Here is a 21,441-nt window from a genome sequence, read left to right on the forward strand (position 1 = left end):
CATTCAGCACCTGACACAATTTGACTTTTGTTCTCCCTCTCTTCCAATGTTGTGTTGATGTAGATTCGGTTGTACGCCAGGCCTGACGCCATCCAGAGCGGATCGGGAGACTACGCTCTGCACATCACCAAGAGACTCCTGCAGTTTTACCAGGATTACTTCAAAGTCAAATATTCCCTCCCGAAATTAGGTAAGACCGGCGGTGAAATGTCTTCAGCTTTGTCTGGCTTCAGTGAAACGGCAATAAATGTTCTTCTCATGGGAAAGCGAGGGATTTTTCATTGCTTCATTTGTACTGCCAGTCGGTTCTGTGTGACTTCATGTTTTGTGTTCGTGTGAAGAGGTGAAGGAGTCTCAATAGCAACTCAGTTCTTGCATTTATTGATCCCAAAAGCATTCTAGGCTGTTTGTGGTTGTGTTTGGTGTTGGGAATTAGAGCACACACACACCATGCGTGTGGTGTTAAAGTGTGTGTAGTTTTAAGTGTTAGTGTGGTTGTGGTGGACTGGCTCACATCAGACTGTGTCTCGCTCCATTGGGTTCCTGTCAGTTCTCTGACTTCATTTGAATATAGCCATCAATCTCTCTAGGTGCCTGTCTGTCACTCTCTTCCCCCGCCTGCTCTCTTCCTCTCTAAATGTGTGTGTTTCATGTAGGCTGTGTATTTCAGTGCACATGTAATATTAATCATGTTCCTCTCTTAAACGCTCTCTGGGAAGCATTTGCTCTGCTTGCTAATAGGGTTAAGACCCTCTCAGTATTCACACACAGACTACATCTCAATGATTTTCTCTTTGAATTTCTTTCATTCTCATTTTCACCTTCTAGTAAATCCAGCGTAAGCTATTCGCTGTGTTCGGGAACATGGCAGTTGCTCTGCTAGTTTGCAGCAGCCATCCACTCATCCTAGACCAGCTAATGTTTCTAAAACACAGCGACCAGCTTAAGCTTTTCCAGCAGGGTTTTCTAGGACTTTAAATCTAAATCTGCAATTAAATCCTAAATATTTAGTGGTGATAGGGAAAATTTAGCACTCTTGCTAATGTTAGCATGTATTACCTTGTGAAAAAGAAGTGTACTTAAAATCATCATGAAATGGAAGTTGCGATATAGTGTTTCCCTTCTTTTTTTCAAAACGGCTTCTCAAACAAGAAAAAATGTAGAAGGGGCTTGATTTTGTCCTTCAGGAATTGACTGAATCTTTGGATCATTACAGTTTGCTATTGCTTCTGCTGGATGCAAAAGAAAATATTTTGAAGAATATGGGAAACCAAATTGACTTCCATAGTATGGAAAATAGAAGTCACTATAGAAGTCAATGGCAACCATCAACTGTTTGGTTACCCATATTCTTCAAAATATCTTCTTTTGTGTTCAGCAGAAGAAAAAAAAAATCATACAGGTTTCGAGCAACTTGAGGGTGAGTAAATGATGACAGAGATTTAATTTTTGGGTTAACTATCCCTTTAATATAAATTTAAGCTATGATATATTTTCTTTTAATTGTAAATAACATGCAATCAAGTGTTAAAAACATTACATTCAGTTTGCACTTAAGTACTGTAAATTCTTTTAAAGTATATTATTTAAAAGTATGCGAAGTGGTCTTTCACAATAGTTAACAGAATATGACAGTGGCTCAATAGTCTCTGGCCTCAGCTGTAAGTTTTGTGCAGTTTTATTACTGTTGCTCTATTGATTTACGTCCTGCAGGATAATTTCTCTGAATCTGTTTAAACATGCTGAACCCTTTAATGAGGCTGGAGATTTTATTCACCTGCTAAAAAGATGGTCACGTCTGGCTGTTAAAATGTCACATCAAAGACGCTGCTTTTGCAAAGGAACAGTTTGTTTTCAACTCAGTTTGTGACCTTAAGATACTTTTGACATGTACGCATTAGTGTTGCTTGTCACTACTAAACTGGGGGGTGAGATGGTTTCAGCGTGAAGTGCGGCTTCATCTGAGAAATGATGTGGACGTAATGAATGCGTCCGTTACGTAAAGACACCATCTGTGTGTTGAGTGTTGGAGCAGTTGCAGCCCCTCTGGTCTCCAAACAGGGACATTCTGTCTTTCTGCTCATGCAAACGAGAAAAATACAGAGAAATGAATTCAGAGCGTACAGGTTAAAGACGGCACGCTAGGAGCAGATCACATTCAAGTCCTTGAAGCACCTCACCTGATGTGTTTTAAAAGCTTGTTACAGCATTTTAAAGCTTCCTAACACTTCGGATTTTAAGGTTTATGTAGTCTGAGAGATTTTAGGCCATTTATTTTGTTCCTTCTTTGACTTAAAGACTAAAGCTCTTTGTATCCGCGGCTCTTGGCATGTGATTCGTCGCTAATGGCATAACGATTTCTTTCAGAAGAAACAACGACACAAACCGCAACACGACCCATTCATCAAAGTGGCCTATTGTTCACCCGCCGAATCTGAAGCAGAGTCCAATTAGAGCAACTTAATCAGAGCTGCCATTTACTGTGACTGGCAAATAAGAGACAAAGAGCCACTTTCTCTCTTTCTCTGTTCCTCTCTTTCATTCACTCTCTCTTTTAAAGAGGGCGAAAAACTGAATGACAGTAAAAGGATTCAAAGAATGATGCAAACCAGGGGAGAAAATGGACTCTGTTGTCGGGTAGCAGTTAATACCTTCATATGATGATCAGAAACCGGTTTCATGCCTTTGACGCAAAAGCTTCCAGAAGCTTCCTCATCAGTGAAGAGTCACATGCAGAATGATAATAAGATGAAGAATCAGAGCGGAGTGTGTCTACATCCATTTAGCTTTCATTACATCAACAAGTGTCTTCAGCTGCAAGTATCAAACTGTCGGATGCTTCTGGGAGTTGTTGTGAGGACGCTCTTTAGGTCCCAGTGAACAGAGAAATAATCAAATCTGTCATAAGTGAGCGTTTGCATCAGAGTCTCTTTCAACGTCTGGTGCTCAAACATTGAGTCAGTTTGTATATCAAATGAAATGCTGCTCAGAGATGATAAAATGGTCTCAAATGGGGGTCAAAATAGCCCTTTGAGTGAGCAAAATAACAGTTTTAACAGAACACTTGTCTATTGATTATTGCATACTGCACAGTACACATAAATGAGTGACATTCAATTACTATTTTAAGTACATTGCATTGTGGGGAACAGTGCTGCCAACAATGTATTCTATAGATTCAGAACTATTTAGAAACATGTTACATTTTATTTAATAAAAACATGCTTCACTGTCAAATGTTTTTAATATTTAAACTCTGACTTGACAGCTGTTTGAGTCTACAGTCGATATGAAAAATTGAAGACTGTAATGGAGCACATCATCTGTTTGTCAGAATAAAGAGACATTGTGAGCGGTTGGAGTAGCATTTAGCACGTCCTTTGAGAGGGACGTGATCTTTCTTAGACATTGATCTACAGTAAGTGCTTCTCAGAAAGAGATCAATGATCTATCAAGAAGAGGCCGAGTTGCTCCAGACTCTTCTTAAGCCTGACAGAAGAATCTGAGTGACAGATACGGATGAATGCAAAAGGAAATCCAATGCGTGACAAATGTAGACGGGTTCATTTTCCTTTGCTGTTAAAACCAGAGAAGGATCAGCAGTGTGTGTGTGTGTGTGTGTGTGTGTGTGTGTGTGTGTGTGTGTGTGTGTGTGTGTGTGTGTTGACATGGACACTTGGAAGAGATCCAGTCCATCGCAACTAATCAGACCAATCAAATTCCAATTATTCATTGGCTGTTATTCCTTTTGAACTTCCTGCATGTTGATCCAGGAACAAGTTCCTCTTGGCTGAATCTCGTAAAGCCTAGAGATCAGATCCAGCTCAGAATCACACATGTGACCTTCAGATTTATTTAAACCTACTGCATGATGGGAAAGATGACATTTATCACAATCACCTTTGCCCCCCATCCTCACCCCTCCACTTTATGAGATTACAGTGAGAAGAGAGCATTCTGGGTAATTTCATGTCATGGGAGATCGGTAACAGTGCCAGAGCTGGAGAGATCAAACTATATGAATTAATCTGAGAGAATGAGACATTAAAGACTGACAGAGGAACGTCTGAGCATCTTTCAGATACAGTGTTTTCTGAGGTGAGTGTTTGATTTTGAGGAGGATGAGACTGTTTTTTATTTCCTTGTTTTGAATGAGTTCATTTCTTCGCTCATTTTTGCAGTTCATGTCCTCTGCAAGGACATCTTTCACTGCTCTATTCTAACCATCATTATTTATTATCAATACAACTGTGACACTGCCATTTCTCTTTTAGTTTGCTTCATCTCGCTCTTATTTCTTTCTTGCTCGCTCTTTCAGTGTCTTTCCTCCCTCAATCCTGGAACACAAAATCCACTCATCATCATACTTCTACAAAAACTGAAGCATAAGCTGCACTTTTAAATACCTATTTTTTGTCTCGATCGCTATCTCTGTGTGATTGTTCTGGATTGGGCCCTTAATACAAAAAAATCCCAAGGATAATAGTAATCTCTTCTAGAATTCATTAAAGCTAATCATCAAGGTCGGACGAGGGGCGTTTTGAAAGCGCCCGCACCATCAATGTGAAAGTGACGGTCATAAAACTGAAAGGTATTTCACTAGAGATAAAAAATGAGGCACATTATTAAAGAATCACAAAGCCGCCGTATGTCTGATGAATGTTAACAGAGTGACGCTCTCCATCCCTCTTCTTTTACTGAGGAACAACGTATAGAGTGTTTGCCAAGTGTTTCTCAAACCTGACCTTTGACCCTTCCAGTTCTTCTGCTTACTAGTGTGCTTTTCAAGAGAAGGAGGTTCAAATTCATTTATTTTAACTGCATTTCCGTTATTTTAAAATGTGCCATTATGATTGATGAGCTCATTTTGATCATAGATCGCTCCTTATTAGAGCACAAAATCATAATCCTCATCACAAGAAACAGAAATCTCCATTTCTCGATTCGTCTTGTATGAAATAAAAAATCCAACCATTATTAACTTTCTTTTCCTCACATTTTAATGAATAATTTCCCAGCACTGACTGAGAGCTTTATGTTTTTTCCATTACCAGCCTCTCAAAGCGAGAGCTGATTCACAGTGCACTAATACGATAAGTGTGTGTGACGGGGTCTGTTTTATGTTGCTGTTTATCATAGAAAGTTATTAGATCACACAAGGTCACATGATCAAAGGAGACGTCTTGACACATGAGCTGTCACATTCATTTTTTGGATGGTGCTAATAAACCTACAGGTGTCTGCAACTTCTCTATTAATATTACATGAGCTTTGCTTTGCATTTCAATACGAGCTAGAAGCCTTCATCATCTACATATAACAGCGAGAGCAGTTGTTATCCAAAAACACAAGTGTGAAAATATGTCATTAAATCTCTTCCAAAGTCTGGTGAGAAGCTGCTTACATTCACCGACATCATAGGCACGTCCCTAAAGGATGGGAAATTTTGACTATGAATTATTTATTTTATTATTTATTGCATAATAATACATTGATTTAATGATATTTGTGTTATTATTTTTTTTATTATTATCCACATTAACTTTTGTTGTGTTTTTGTCATTTTTATATTTTTGAAAATATTTGTATTTTTATTTCAGTCTTAGTTATAGAATTTCAGTATATGTGGTTAAACTAAATTAAAAGCTGGAATAATTTTCTAGTTGTATTTTATTTTATTTCAAGTAACAAAAATGTTTTTTATGGTTTTAGTTTTAGTTACTGTAATGATAACCCTGCTCAAGACTGTGAATATATACTTACTAATTAAAATGGACTATTTTTGTCAATATTTGTGTATTGTTAAAGCTTGTTAGTGCATCATGTTCTTAGCAATATACTAATGTCAAAATCTTCAAGAATTAATTTACTTTGGTTGTCGTGAATACAGCGCAGTATGAAGAGTGATCCAACGTTTCCACAACCTTGCAATATGTTGTAATTTTTCTCACTTGTCATTTCTTGCATCGAGTTTTTAATTTTCTGCTTTCAGAACTCTAGGAGCAGCAGTGTGACTGTGTTCAGAGAAACACACTGACCTTTAGTGTGTTTAATCACAGCTGTGTGTGTGTGTGTGTGTGTGTGTGTGTGTGTGTGTGTGTGTGTGTGTGTTCGGCGTGATGAAAGCTAGAGCCGTGTTTCGCTCTTTCTGCTGAGTTTGGCTCTTGCTTAGTTTGAAGGCCGAGGGCGATGTCACAGGCCTCGTGTCTCTTCATCTATCAGCTGCTTTCTGAAATCTACAGCCTCTGGTCTCTATCGATTCTGCACATCATTTTTGTTCGCCTCCTGCTGAGACTGAAAGCTGAAGCTGAAGCCGAGAAGGAGATTCAGAACAGCAAGGAGGAACTCGGCTGTTTCCTTTAAAAAGATTAAAAAGGAAGTTTGCTGATGGTTGAGAGATCCAGACATCAGATCATACTGAAAACATACAGCAGGAGAACACGACTGTGATGTTTCTGGCAGCTTGTGATGTCAGTTGAGTCTGTGTAATCTTTTCTCCAGTGTGAGCGTCTTTCCCATAATCATCATCTATGATTATGACTGATATATTCTGTCTGTGCTGCAGGTGTGCTGTAGCTGCTCATCACTTGCTGTTTGACTCAAATTTACTGTCTCACCTTCAAGTCGAGATCAAGAAGATCAAGTTCTTACCCTCCTGAACAGGCCATAGACCAGCTAGTTCAGACTGGTTTATGCTGGTTAGTGCTGGTGTGGTCCGTCCAGTCAATAAATTCTTTCTGGGTGAACACCAGCATCCAAAATAAGTGACGTGAAGGCCAAGTACGGTAACCCATACTCGTAATTTGTCCTCTGCATTAAACCCAACCAAGTTTAATGTGTGTTACCAGTCTGACACATTACTGGGTTACCAGTACTCTACCAGGACTCTCTAACCATCAGGCCACGACTGCCCCCGTACAAATACAACAAATGCTGGTGATCTATTTCTGGTCTTTTCACACTAACTGAAAAGTAACAGTTAAAAAAATAAATAAAAAAAATAAAATGGTTATTTTTTGAAGGAACATGTAAATATCATGGTATTTGGTATATATTTGTAATCTTTTTGATGCCAAGGATCCCCAAATATGCTACAATTCACTGTTAATATTGTGGCTACATTTAATGAAAGACACAGAAATAAAAACACAAACAAAAATAGATCTGGCCTGAAGTCGTGTCCTTCCCATCACCCCTGTGCATGTGTGTGGACACAAAACACTGTATGCTGTGTAATGACAAGTGTTTATTTTGTGTGTGTACATGTGTATGCATGTGTTTGTGAAGCGTGTGTGTGTGTGTTCGTGAGCAGAATCACTGGCTACGATTACATGCAACCAAATAATCCATTAGTAATCGGATTGACGGCTCAATTGGACTGCAAAGCCTTCATGTAAACACCTTAATCGATCCGAATGAAATTTCGATCAGATTGAAAGGGATAGTTTATTCCTTTTCTAATCCAATCGAGAGGACATGTAAACACTTATTCGGATTGAAAACCGAAACTGAAAGGACTTTGCATGTGCAATGACGTAGAAATAGCGTAATGATGTATGACGCACACACATACATTTTTTACATTTTATGTACATATACTTATTATTTTGCACAAACTGTTTGCAGGTATGATTTTATCAGTGGCCCTGGACCCCTTTTTGAAAACCCCTGGTATATGATAATCATTCAGCACCATGAGGCATCGCCTGTTTCAGGGATCACTGTACATGGTACCAACACAGAGTGAGGAAAATGAACTGTATTGACTGCACACTAAAGAGCAAACACCCTACTGAGAGAGTGTAAATGATTTTGACCTCTCCGTTAAACACAAACGAGTGTCACGCTGTCAAGGCTCACGGTTCTGCCGTCACTCCAGACTTCTGCCACTGTAATCAGTTTCATATTGTGTATGTGGTGGTCAGTGTGTTTGGAGTTTCACTCACTTTTGTGTTTGACTGCAGAATCTCGTCTTCATTCCTATTACAGGTTTAATTCAGCCTCAGTTTGTGCCGTAGATCAAAGTCATTTGTCTGAGAAAGAAACGCTGTCACTGGTTCAGTCAGAGTTGCACTGGAGACTCATTCATCACCTGTAGGACAGCGGGCGCCTCGTGCTGATTGGACATTTAGGATCAACTTTTAAGAGAAAGAGAGAAAAATATATAAACTACAGAGCTGTGCCTTTATAAATCCTTCATTTATCCACACATCTACCCATCATAAAAATCTGTAGTTTAATGGCCATCTGTCTGTTTGTGCTGATATATGAAGCTCTATGGAAATGATGGAAGATGATGGTATTTAAGTATTTATGGTCTCTTTAAATTGTTTTTCGGATAAAGCCCCTCAGACGGACAGGATGCTGCTAAAGAGGGATTTTGGGGCTCAGTGAGCAAAGCAAAGTGAAAAACTCAAGAATCCATCCGCTCACAAATAGCAGAAGGCGTCTGATTTTATAATGCGCATTAGATCTGGACAAACTGGCTCTTGACTGACTGTTCTGTTCAACTGACTGTTCAATAAAGTGTGATGTAATCCTGTAACTGGATTGATTATGACAGAGAGGCCAAATGACACGCCGGCCGTCACACTGTAGGAGCACGCAAACACAACACACACACGCACATATTGCTGTTGTCACAATGTCACTAAACTAAATTACTACTTTAGATTAATCTAATTCTTCAATTTGTTGAATCTGACCACCAAAATTCACCAAAAAGATGCAAAAGTGAATTCATCATTGTTCATGTTGATGGGCCAATGACAAATAAGAGTGTTAAATCTGTTAAAAATCTACTTTAGAAATGTTAGTTTTGAAAAGATTAAATTTAATCACTATAAAAATGCCACGTGGTGTAACCATCAAGTAATAATATATTTTCCATTTTCTTATTTTTTTTAAATATCAAAATTAATTCTAATTCAGAAATTAAAAACATGCTTATATGAATTGCAGTGTTCTATTTAAATGTCACTTACCCAGCAACAGTTTCAAGTAACGCACCAATAAGATTGTTTGATTGAAGGTGTCCACCCATTTTTAAAGCAATGATTCACTCTGTTGTCTAAGATTGTTCTCCTCTTCACACAACACACATCAGCTTAATATCATCTGAAACTGATTGACAGGTGGAACATGTACTGAAATACTCCTGAGTTTCAGACGTGTTGATGTGAGTTTAATGTTCAGTGCTTTAGAGATGAACTACATCAGCAACTGCTTTTAATTAGTCTGGCTTTGAGAGTAATTTTCACACTCTTCTCACTCTCTGTTCATATTCTGTAGTGTTCTCCTCATATCTGAGGTGGGTTGGAGTCTCACTGGATCTGCAGTGAAGTTACTGATTTCAATCACGTCTCATTTACTGCAAATATGCCATGAAATGAGAGTTTGAGCAACAACACAATCAGCTCTTCTGTCTCGTCTGGGCTGGTTTTATTTGCCCGCTGATTAAAACTTCATGAAAGCTCACATTCTTCAAACAAGCAGTTTTAGGTGAACATTTTCAACCGAGAGAGCGTTTAGTGATGTTTTTTCTGTACAAAGCACTTTTCTGTTTAAACAAAGTTCCTCCCCGCAGAGTTTGTTCCTTGGGCTTTTTCCTCGGGGTGTGTTGGTCGATTCTTTTATAAAATGATTAAAAAATAGCAGGGTCTCTTACTACAGTCGCTCACTGTATGTGTAAGTCACCTCCAGCGTTATTGATCGAACACTTTCTGCCCTAATAGTGTTTATGAGTGTTTTCATGTGCATTAGTTGAATATCCAATATTTTTGGACTGAACTCTCAGCTGACCGTTGAGTCTGGTTTATTTTTGATAGATCGCTTGATTAGATGCTGGTTTATGCTGAACATGTTGTTTTATTCAGTCTGTAAAGGGCGTCATGATTGATGCTTTTATGCTGGTTTACATGAATAGAAAAGATATTCAGGACACTCAGGATATTTGAATAACTAACAATACAAACATACAACACAGATGATAACCAACAGTGAACTGAACAAAACAAGGAGTACTCACACAGAGTACAACTAGACACAGGTGGGATTAATCAGTAACCTAGGTAACAAACAGGGAGGAATTAGTAACTAAGGAGACAAGAACTAAACTGAAAGGAAACACAGGAACATGAACAAAAACACAGGGAAACATTGTGACCCTGGCAATATAAACTTATTTATAAACAAAGAAACACCCCTTTTTCAAGATACAGTATTTTCAAGATCATTTTGTAAAATCCAAATTAGGATTTTTCATGAGCGTAAAATTAACCTTTAACCATTTTTGCACATTTTGAAAAATCAGTTTACAGTTTACAGGCGAAAGACAATTAATGTCACAGTTCCAATAGTTTAGAACATTAAAGAGGCCTTCCTACTGACTCTGAAGAACACCAGGAGAAAGATGTCCAGGGTTCCTGTTCATCTGAGTGAACATGATGGCATAGTCCTGCTGCAGGAGGCATGAAGACTGCAGATATAAACAGAGCAATAAACTACAGTGTCTGTAATTTAAGACACCTAAGACAACGTGACAAGGAGACAAGAAGGACAGCTGATTGTCCTCGCAGTGCCAAACCACGTGTAACCATGTGTCCCCCAAAATGTGTTTGAGAGCTTGCAAGTGTCTTGGTGGAAGAGTGGAGTAACATCTCAGAGCAAGAGCTGGCAGATCAACTGCAGTCCATCCAGATCAGATGAACTGTAGGACTTAAGCTGGTGGACACACTACATACTGACTGCTACTTTTGACATTGAACCCTGACTCTCTGCAGGGACTCATTATTTCATTTCTGTTCGTCAAATCTCTGTGAAATCTGTTTATGTCTCAGTTATTGAATCTTTTTATGTTCATATAAATATTTACACATAATAAGAAATTTGCCGGGGAAAAAAGAGGTTTAAAGAGGGAAGATGTACAAGATGTTTTGCTGAGTATACATACAGTACTTTAGGTACATTATGGCCATTAAATATCAAACAAATTCATCCACTGTGCTGCTGCTACAATTCACTGTTAAAATTGTGGCTACATTTAATGAAAGAGACAGAAATAAAAACACAAACAAAAATAGATCTGGCCTGAAGTCATGTCCTTCCCATCACCCCTGTGCATGTGTGTGTTTTGTGGACCCAGAACACCGCATGCCTGTGTAATTACAAGCATTTATTTTGTGTGTGTTCATGTGTATGCATGTGTTTGTTGTGCAGTGTGTGTGTGTGCGCTTGTGAGCAGAATCATTGGCTATGTTTACATGCAATCAAATAATCCATTAGTAATCGGATTGACGGCTCAGGGTTAGGGTTAGGACTTTAGGATTAAACACCTTAATCGATCTGACTGAGCTCGATCCGAATGAAATTTCGATCAGATTGAAAGGGATAGTTTATTCCTTTTCTAATCCAATCGAGAGGACATGTAAACACTTTATCGGATTGAAAACCGAAACTGAAAGGACTACGCATGTGCAGTGACATTGAAATAGCGTAATGACGAATGACGCATGGAATATAAATGAGTGTCCCGTCATTCTAAAATTCTCCTTTCACTCAGCAGGGTTCTCAAGTTTTATCAGAAGCTTGGAGTGAGATCACATGCGGTTAAGGGGAGGAGCCCTAATGGAGCCCCGCCCCCGTCCGTCCCCTCCCCCCAATTTTACCCATTGTTCATAATTAACCAGCACAAATTGAAATTATAACAATTGGTAAATCTGATAAATGACAGAGCATTTTATATACTCTTTATATACTCTATAATGTTATATTTCAAAATTACAAATATACAAAAATTACAAAAAAATAACAAATTGCTTATCCAATCTGCATTCTGGATGCATTTTGCATCTCCACTGTCTCTGCCACCACCTCTTCCACTGTCTCCTCCTCTAATCTGGCAACCTTTTTAGGGGGCTTACCCTTTGGTGCCCAGAATGATAAAATATATTTTTGCTTTTTCCCTGACATCTTTGAAAAATACAAATGCAATGGCAATGATTAATATGTTTTGACAGGATATAAAATATTACCCAGAGCACTCTGCTTTAATACATGTAGCCTTAATGTAACTAGAAAGATTATTAATACAGTAATACTATTAATAGACTATTAATACATAATATATAATTTAAAATAAAATGAAGAAATACATCTTCATTCCTTCCCATACCCACTAACATTTCCCTTAGTTTCAGATAACATAAGCTAGCCAAACTGAGCCAAAGCTTCTGGTCTGGTTGCAGAGTAGTTGTAGAGTTTTTGACTGCATCAATAATAATGTATACGATGGGCTATATATTAAATGTTCTAGCCTAAAAATGTTTGACGAGCTTTCTTCCAACTTACCTTCTCCATCACGACGTGTGATTGCGCAATGTTGTTGGTTACCTAGTAACGAACGTACGGTGGCCGAGAATGTTCCGTCAACTTCTGTGTGTTCGCGCATCTATGTTGCCTAGTAACGAAAAAAAAAATGGCTTCTTTTAAAACAAACATGTAACTTGGTTGACATTGCCTCTTCAGCGTGAGAAATACACGGTGTGGCGTGTGAGCATGTGAACTGGTTGAATTGCATGTGTCTCACGGCCAATGCATGAGACTTGAGAACCCTGACTCAGGGTCTGTGAAGTGGAGCAACGTCCTACCAGTCCTTGTTTCAGATTTTCATCCACAGATGACTGGTCTTGGGCGCGGAAAAACAGTTAATATACTCATTGTCTCAAAATTACCAAAAACGGATATTAAGTCTGCTGTTTAGAACAAATAAAGAACCAATGTAAGAGAATGGTTATTATGTGCAAACAGTGGGAAACTATCTTCGTGCAGTGTGCACATGTCAAAAAATCTATTCCAATTTGAAGCTTGAGACATAAATGCGCACATCAACCTTATCACTTTGTTTAGCTTTCATGTAAACACTACGTTCGGATTCATCGATCGGAATGAATTCAGTCCGATTGAAACTAAAGTTGTGCATGTAAACAGAGTCACTGAGGTTTATTCCCACAGCATTGTCAGTCAGTTGCTGTGTGGTGATATCACAGCGCCATCGGGAGAAAGATGGAGAGAGAGACAATCGTGCAGGATGATGAAAGATGGAGGGAAAAGAGAGGGAATGTTTGGATGGACTGAAGGTGAAAGCTGGTGTGGATGGAGTGAATGGTTTAGTTTTAAAGGATGGTTTTAATTGTCTCGACCCTGAGAGGGCAAACGGCCAGCTCTGACCAATCACAGCGCTGTCAGCCAGTGGCTGCGGCCTGAAGCTACAGCAGCTAAATCTATATCACACTGCTATAAAAAGCACATCACACGCACCAAACCCTGATGAAACAATGAGAGCAATGCTGACCGCACTGTCATCAACTCAAAAACTGTTTCTGCTAAAATTAATGCTTTGTTAATGTGTGAACGAGCACCTGTGTCTAATTGGCTGTGTGGTTGGACTTAATTAGCCAATGAGCAAGCAGTACAGGTGATTTTTTTTGTACTCTGTGTAGTGCTGTATATAATGAAATTTGTTATCGGCTGCTTTAAATTGAATGCTGCCGTTTTGGGTTTGCAAAAGTTATCTTTTCATTAAGAACTATTCAGTTCAACTGCTGAAAATTCTGCTTTGCCATGATACGAATATTATTAAAACATAAATCAGTTATTTTAAATTTTAATAATATTTAATATTTTTTTAACTCTTAACAGGCTATGAATAATTAGCTCTTTAGCTTGTGTTTTGTGATTTATACACCAAACAGCTCATTGATTTCACTCATCAAGAAACAATCACAGCCAATCTGAGCATAAAATGAAGAATCTGAGGTTAATAATGGATAGAAACTCAATTCAAAACTCCCTTAACATGAAGTCAATTACTATATACAGTCCGTCACAATATCACTGACACTACTAGCAGAGATCTGTGAGAGTTTGAAACCAAGCAAAGTCAAACGAAAGACCTTAAGGGCCGAAGCGTCAGCACATATATGTTGAAAGCGCTGAAGAAAATAATTGAATCACTCAGGAAGTTGAAGCAAATAATCAGGCTAGTTAGATTCGAGAGTAATTATATTAATCATTTCATGTGCCGTGTGTTATTAGAACAAGCGTCCTGGAAGCCAAAATAAACTGGTTTATAACTGCTTTTAAAACAGCTCCAAAATACCTCAGAAACTGTGATAAATATAGACATAATTGAACACTTCTGCAGATCAAAGCACAAACTGAACTGAGTACAAGGAAAATAACATTTAAAGATGTGTTACTAAAACACTGAAGGGGAGTTTTTCCTAATATACTCAGAGAAAGGTTTGAGATGCTGAACACGGTTTCAAATAAAGTATGGTGAAATTTGTCTTATGAGTGGCTTGTTATTCTTTCCCTTTTTCTTCTAAATGTGTCCTTGTACAAGAACAATTATTCAGTCTAATGAATTAGAAATTGAGTATAAATCAATATTTGGCTTCAGTTGATCACAGACAATTTTACAAAGACAGAAGCAGTCTGAAGTGAACATTAATTGACTCTGAACTGGTTTCACAAATAGGTTTTGACTAAATAAGTATATTTTATCATTGCCAATTCAGTTCTGTCTGGGGTTTAAATCTCAGATTTAAAATCAGCTCCAATATTAAACACTCATAGACTGCATCATTTCATATAAAGATCATCATTAAGATATGAACAGAGATAGTCTTCTCTCAGATTAGCCCAAATAACACTTGACCTCTGCAGTTCTTGTCTCAAACGATGAATTCACACGTGGCGCTGTGGTCGTTCTCCTCGAGGCTCTTTTGTTTTGACTCTAATGAACTATTTCATACTTGCTTAGCTTGACTGTTGCCTTGGGCTACAAATATTCCTATTATCATCTTCTCTGAGATCATATTAAGTGTCTGTAGTTCTTCATAATTCTCTCTTACAGGGCTATATATCAGTCTCACCCTCTTTTCTCTCGGTCTGTCTCTCTCTCTCTATCTCATAAACTGACACTCAGAGCGCTGTGACATTATTCTGGGAGTTAATTGCTAGTTTTGTGTTAATTCTGTCTCAGTTTCTCTGATCCCTGTCTGTGTCCTCACTGACCTTTTCCCTTCAAATCAAATCTCGACGTGTCATTTAGAAGACGTCAGATTTGCATGTCGATCTGCCGATCAGATTGCAGGATGAATGACCCACTACTGCATTCCAGCAATAATAAAATGGCCATAAAATAGCAAACTCCTTTGTCTTGCTAAGGCTAATTTCAGAGCTAGCATTTTATGTCTCAAAAATATATACAAATAATATTTTCACACTTTTTTCCCCACACAGTTTGTTTGAAAAAGACACACAAGAAAGATATTTTGCTCACAAGATATACCTTGATTTTATTTTATTTTCTTCACACATCTCATATTTTATCTCAAGTTCCTTTCTGACACTATTGTCTCCTTGCTAAAGAGGTACGCTAACTTGATGTCACAACTGAAGGACAATCCTTTAAAAAAAGAAGAAATGTAAATTGTCTAAATAATAATAATGACATATAACTGTCTAAATACATATTAAAATGTAATCACAGTTTTACAACATGCAGTAATTCATATTTGTATTTGTATAATGATGTTTCATAGTTTAAGCCTGAAAGTCTGTGACTGGGATAACAGTGAAACAATAATATCTAAGAATAACACATATGAAAACTGGCAAACATAAATAATGAAGACATGATACCATTTTTTAAGGTAAAAGAGAAACACAAACATAAAACTGGCAGAAGTTGAAATAACACTTCTTAACCATCTTCAAGAGGTGTTTCATTAGTATATCATTAAAGTGTGTGGCCTGATTATTGCTGAAACACACACACGTGAGCAGATCAATCTGGCTTCACCGTGTCTCATGTCTCCACCATCTGCGAGACTCTCGTCCATATGTTTCTCTGTCTCACTTTTGCCCCTCTTCCCTCTCCATGTCCCCGTCTCTCATTAACATGTCCCTCTCAAGAGCTCTTGTCCTTCTCACTCTCGAGTGCTCCTCATCTCTTCCCTCTCCTCTTTTCCTGAATCAGTTTTTTGTGTGTTTTCATCTCCATCTCACTTGTCAAGTCCTCTTGTCTTTGCGAGCGATGTGACCTGGCCTCTGTTCTCTGAGGAGAGCGGCTGTTGAGTTACAGAGCAGAAAGTTTTGTGGACTTCACTGTGGATTTCTCCGCCTGTCCGTTTCAAGGCTCAGGGTCACTGAGGGCCTCTGGAGGTCGACAGGGTCGAACCTTCGTCTCGCTCCCGTGGCTTTTGACAGCTCTACTGCGGTCAGCGCACATAAACGCTTTGGTTCTGCATGTTTAGGCTTGTATTTCGTCCTCACTTGAAGACAAAGACACTGATTCAAAGGAAACTCTCGTTCCTGCATATGTGTGTGTGTCGTCTAATCTTTTTCATGGCTGTGAACGAGTGTTGTTCGTGTTTTCCCACTCCTCTACAACAATAATAGACCTCTCCAGATCGCTCTTCACTCCGGGGGATTGTCAAATACGTGCTCTGAAAACAGGGTTCTTTCTCACCCTGGCGATGAGTCTCGTCGCCCTCCTCACTCAGCGTTTGTCTCAAGAGCCACTCCAAATATTTATCCTCCGACTCCAAGTTTCATTTCTGTCTTTGTGAGTTCACGTTGAGGTATCTGAGATTTTCTGTCATCACTAAATTAACAAGACATTTTTTTTGGTTAATAGCTATTGGACCTGGTTTTGACCTGGCAGACCATCTTGGCCTAGCTAGATGGAGCTGGTAGATCACAGCCTAGGGCTGGAACGATTCGTCAACGTAATAGATTACATAAATTAATCGATTTACGTGGAATGCATTGCTTTGTCACGCTGTTTATGTTCCACAATGATGGCATGCTGAAAACCAGCCACTACTACATAAAAATCATGTGAAAAAAAAGTAAAATCTAATGTCTGGAGCACGCTCTGTAAAACTGAAATGGCAAACCACACCACAGCAGCACAACTTCTATGCAAGAGCTTCTGAAAGAAAGAATTCTGGGGATCTCCTACTTCAAAACGACAAGAAGGCAGCATATTTGGACTATTACAGTGAATTTTTTATGAGCTGCCGTGGGTGCGAGATGCATGGCTCAAACATACTCTCTGCAACCAGTTACAAAGCATTTAATGCTGTTGTTGGTTATTTAAAATATCCAATGAATGAACTCACCACTCAATTGGACTCATTTATTTAATAATGCACTGTTTATCATTGTAAGACTTCACGGTGTAATGGACACCGCCATGTTTGATATTGCCATTATGGTTAGTTAGAATGTAGTTGTGACTTCAGCTGTTTGATCATCTGACTGAACATATTCAAGCAGCTACTTTAATCTCCTGAATGAACAAAACATTTCAGGGTTCACACTTGTAAGTGATTGCTGCTGTAAATTCCCTAAAATGACTGGGAACGCAGTTACGCAGCCATAGCAAGCCTTATCATAATATGCATAAACCTCATCTTTTGTGATAAATAACATTGAGTAAAAGTTCATATTAGTAATGGTTATTATTTATTGGTAAATTATTGGTCATTAAAATAATTGTTAGACTATTCGATTAATCTGAAAAAAAAAAATTATTGATAGTCAAATTTATTGGAAAAATAATTGATAGTGCCAGCCCATCCAAATATCTATTTGAATGAATTAGTTCCTCGTTCTACAAACACATTTAGAATCTAGATTGACAATATTTTCTCTCGTCTCAAACCTGATTAATTTATGTGAACCAGTTCATTTAAACTGACAGTGAACCGTTTCAAAATAATTATTCATGATTCAGTTTAATCATCTCAACAGGGATAATTTACCCAAAATGTACAATTCTGTCATCATTTACTCACATTTACATAATTTATGTCCATTCAGTGGAAGTCAATAGTAACAAACTGTTTGGTAACCAGCATTCTTCAAAATGTAATATTTTGTGTTCTGCAGAAAGTCATTTTTATATTTCACATTTTTCATGTGTTTACGTTTGATGCTGTCATCCACACTGAGATTGTTTTTGTGCTGGGTAAACAGGCTAATGCTTTTGTGCATTAAATACATTTTAAACTCTGACAATTGTACTAAATAGGTATTGATTCCTATAAATAGCTGTAACTGAACAGCATGACTGTAGTAAAATGTAAATCATGATTAGTTTGTAGATTGCTAGCAGTTTCAAAGCTCAGTTCATCACACACACACACACACACACACACACACACACACACACACACACACACACACACACACACCTACGCACACACACACACACACACACACACATACACACACACACACACCACTTATATAAAGATGAAATTGTAAGTTGAATTTGATGTGCTGGATTCAGTTTTTCAGACTAACAGCAGGTCCATGTCAAAGTCATTCAGTGTGAATCGTGGCATTGGAGTCGCTCTAGAAGTCAAACAGCTAAAATAGCTTCTTTCCCTCAAAACTCTCATACATATTTAACAAGGAGCCTGAATTTCACCAGCTTGACATACACTGAACCGGCCGTTTTTTGTCCTTTTCATTTTTTTACTTTTTCTTCCAGACTCTTGCTCCATTTCACGCTAGTTTCCTCGTTCACCCTGTCAGCAGCCTTCTGGACCCACAATCCCTTACGGCCTGAAAGTGCTCAAGCATGATGGGTGCACAGGTGCTCAGTGATGTATCCATCCATCCATCCATCCATCCATCCATCCATCCATCCATCCACATATTCTCTTTCTCTCTCTATCCTTTTTTCATTACAGTTTTTTCAAACTGCTTACACACAATTTCTGAAACTATGGCTCAATTTCTTGAAACTCTACACACAAAACAACAAAACATGCACACAACATGCGAAACACTCCATACATCTCTTGCAAAAGCAAACACATCATTTAAAACTATTTTAACTCTTCCAAAAATGGTGTTTTTGCGTAGTAATTCTACACACAAACATCAAATGTTTAGCCACATACACACAAAACTACACACAGATGTGAAAAATGTAAAACACCACTATCTTGTGTCTTTTGCTTGTTCAGTGTGCAGTGGAATGCACACGTACATGTATGTGAACAAATACACTGTATACAGTATGTATGTACAATTAATGAATGTTACAGTTATTGAACTGAACTGAATCAACACTGAAGTGACTTGAGCTGAATACAGTATTGACACGATTGGCTTGTTAGAGATGCTTCTCAGGCAATTTCTATATTGTAGCTTGTATGTATATATATACATACATACATATACACACGCTGAATATGCATACAAGCCAAGTCAGACAGTCAACTTTATTTCTAAAGCGCTATGTGTGTGTGCGTGCATGTGTGTATGTATATATACTTTATATATGCTCATATAAATTTGGATAAATATGAATGGACACCCCAGAAATTAGGGCCTTGGAGGCCGCCATACCCCTTGTAGAATGGGCTCTAATGGCCAAAGGTGAAGGATGGCCCAGAACCTCATATGCAAGAGAGATAGCCTCGACTATCCACTTACTAACATCTGCTTGGATGCAGGAAGGCCTTTTTTTTAGGGGGCCCAAAGCATACCAATAATTGATCAGACTTTCTCCACTGGGCAGGTCTGTGGACGTAGGTATCTGGTGCTCTGACTGGACAGATGAGGTTCATGTTTTCCTGGTCTAAGTCCTTGAAGAGAGAAGGACAGAACACCTGCAGAACGATAGGCCGCGGTATATTGGTTGGAACCTTAGGTACATAAACGGGTTTAGGATAGAGGAACGCTTTGACAATCCCAGGTGCAAACTCAAGGCATGAAGGAGATACCGACAGGGCCTGGAGATCTCCTACTCTTTTTAGTGAAGAAACAGCTAGAAGGAACACAATTTTGAGGGTCAGAAATTTTTCTTTTGCTACTTAAGAGGCTCAAAGGGAATGACAGATAGACCTTCTAGAACAAGAGCCAGATCCCAAACTGGAATTCTGGTATGAACTGCAGGCCTCAGCCTCAGGGTGCCACGAAGGAAACGTATAATTAGAGGATCTCTTCCAATAAATAAACCCCCCAAGGGAGCATGGTAAGCAGCAATAGCCACAACATAGACCTTCAGTGTGGAAGGAGATAACCCTGAATCAACACAATCTAGCAGGAACTCAAGTATTGAACCCACAGTGCAATTAACTGGATTCCATTGTCATGAATTACACCAAGAGGTAAAAACTCTCCATTTTAGGGCGTAAAGCTTCCTCATGGACGGAGCTCTGGAGTTTAGTATGGTCTAGGGATGAGCAAGTACAGCATTATCTGTATCTGTATTTGTATCTGTTAACCACATGAATTATCTGTACTTGGACTGGGCGGTGCCTAACCTGGAAGTGGGCGGGATTTAACCCGGAAGTGGGTCGGGTTGTCTTGAAATGGGTGGGGCTTTAACCGGTATGTTATTTTAAGCATGCAATTGATATGGGTTGATCAGAAATTGTTATATTTATTGCTGATTAGAAAACTATTTACATGACAGCATCAGCATTGAGCTTCAGATCAATGGTTTTGATCACGATAACAAACGAACTATATACAGAACAAGTTTTGCAACAACAACACATGCGGTTGCAATTATGAAGTAAAATGTAATGAACAATAGTTTTCATCTCAACTAGGGCTGGGTGATATGGACCAAAAGTCATATCCCGATATATTTAGGCTGAATTTCGATATACAATATATATCCCGATATTTTTTCCGCAAAGTGAGAGCAAATGTTCAGTCAAAGTCAAAGCCAAATATGACATGTCACAAGTAGTTTTATTGAAACCGGCTCTTTCAGTAAAATCTCGTTGCAAAATCAAATGAATAAATAATAAACAAGTATAAGTATAAAGTATAAAGACGTGATTCTTCCTGGCAGAACTTAGCTAAAGCTTCCATTACACTCACTCCGTCCTGGCGGACCTTCTCCAGAACTCCTGGGAGCAGAGTGATCGAGGAGAAAAGCACCATGGCAGCCTCGGCCACGTATGTACCATGGCGTTAAGACCAAGTGGTACTGAATGCGTGAGAGAAACCCAAAGAAAACCCAAGAGACGTGACCTGTGCCTGGCTATAAACTCCCCAAATGTGCTCCACCACCTTGGTGTAGAGCCTCCATTCCCCGGGCCTCAGCCCCTGTCTCGACAGGATGTCTGCTCCTATATCCTGATGTCCCGGAATATAAACTGGTCTCAGGGAGAGTAACTTTCCTTGAGACCACAAGAGAATCTGGTGTGCCAGTTTGCATAGTGGACATGAACGCAGACCCCCTTGATAATTTATATAGGAGACCACCGACGTGTTGTCTGTGCGAACAAGCACGTGATGGCCCCTCAGGTCTGGAAGGAAATATCTCAACACATTGAAGACCGCCATCATCTCCAGGCAGTTTATGTGCCAAGAAAGATGATGACTCCTCCACAG

The 21,441-nt window shown here is 38.7% G+C and overlaps 1 protein-coding gene across 1 annotated transcript in view; it reads left to right on the plus strand.

Moving 5' to 3' along the window:
• LOC308689441 (thyrotropin-releasing hormone-degrading ectoenzyme-like) overlaps positions 1-21,441 on the plus strand; it is a gene marked incomplete at both ends in the record, with an annotated part of 132,297 nt that overhangs the window by 10,160 nt on the left and 100,696 nt on the right. The window contains one exon of the mRNA XM_081363148.1: positions 64-190. Within this exon, the coding sequence (XP_081219274.1) occupies positions 64-190 (127 nt within the window). The remainder of the gene's footprint in view (positions 1-63; positions 191-21,441) is intronic.

This window comes from Scardinius erythrophthalmus, assembly GCF_964197995.2.
Source record: "Scardinius erythrophthalmus genome assembly, chromosome: 4".
Taxonomy (NCBI): Eukaryota; Metazoa; Chordata; class Actinopteri; order Cypriniformes; family Leuciscidae; genus Scardinius; species Scardinius erythrophthalmus.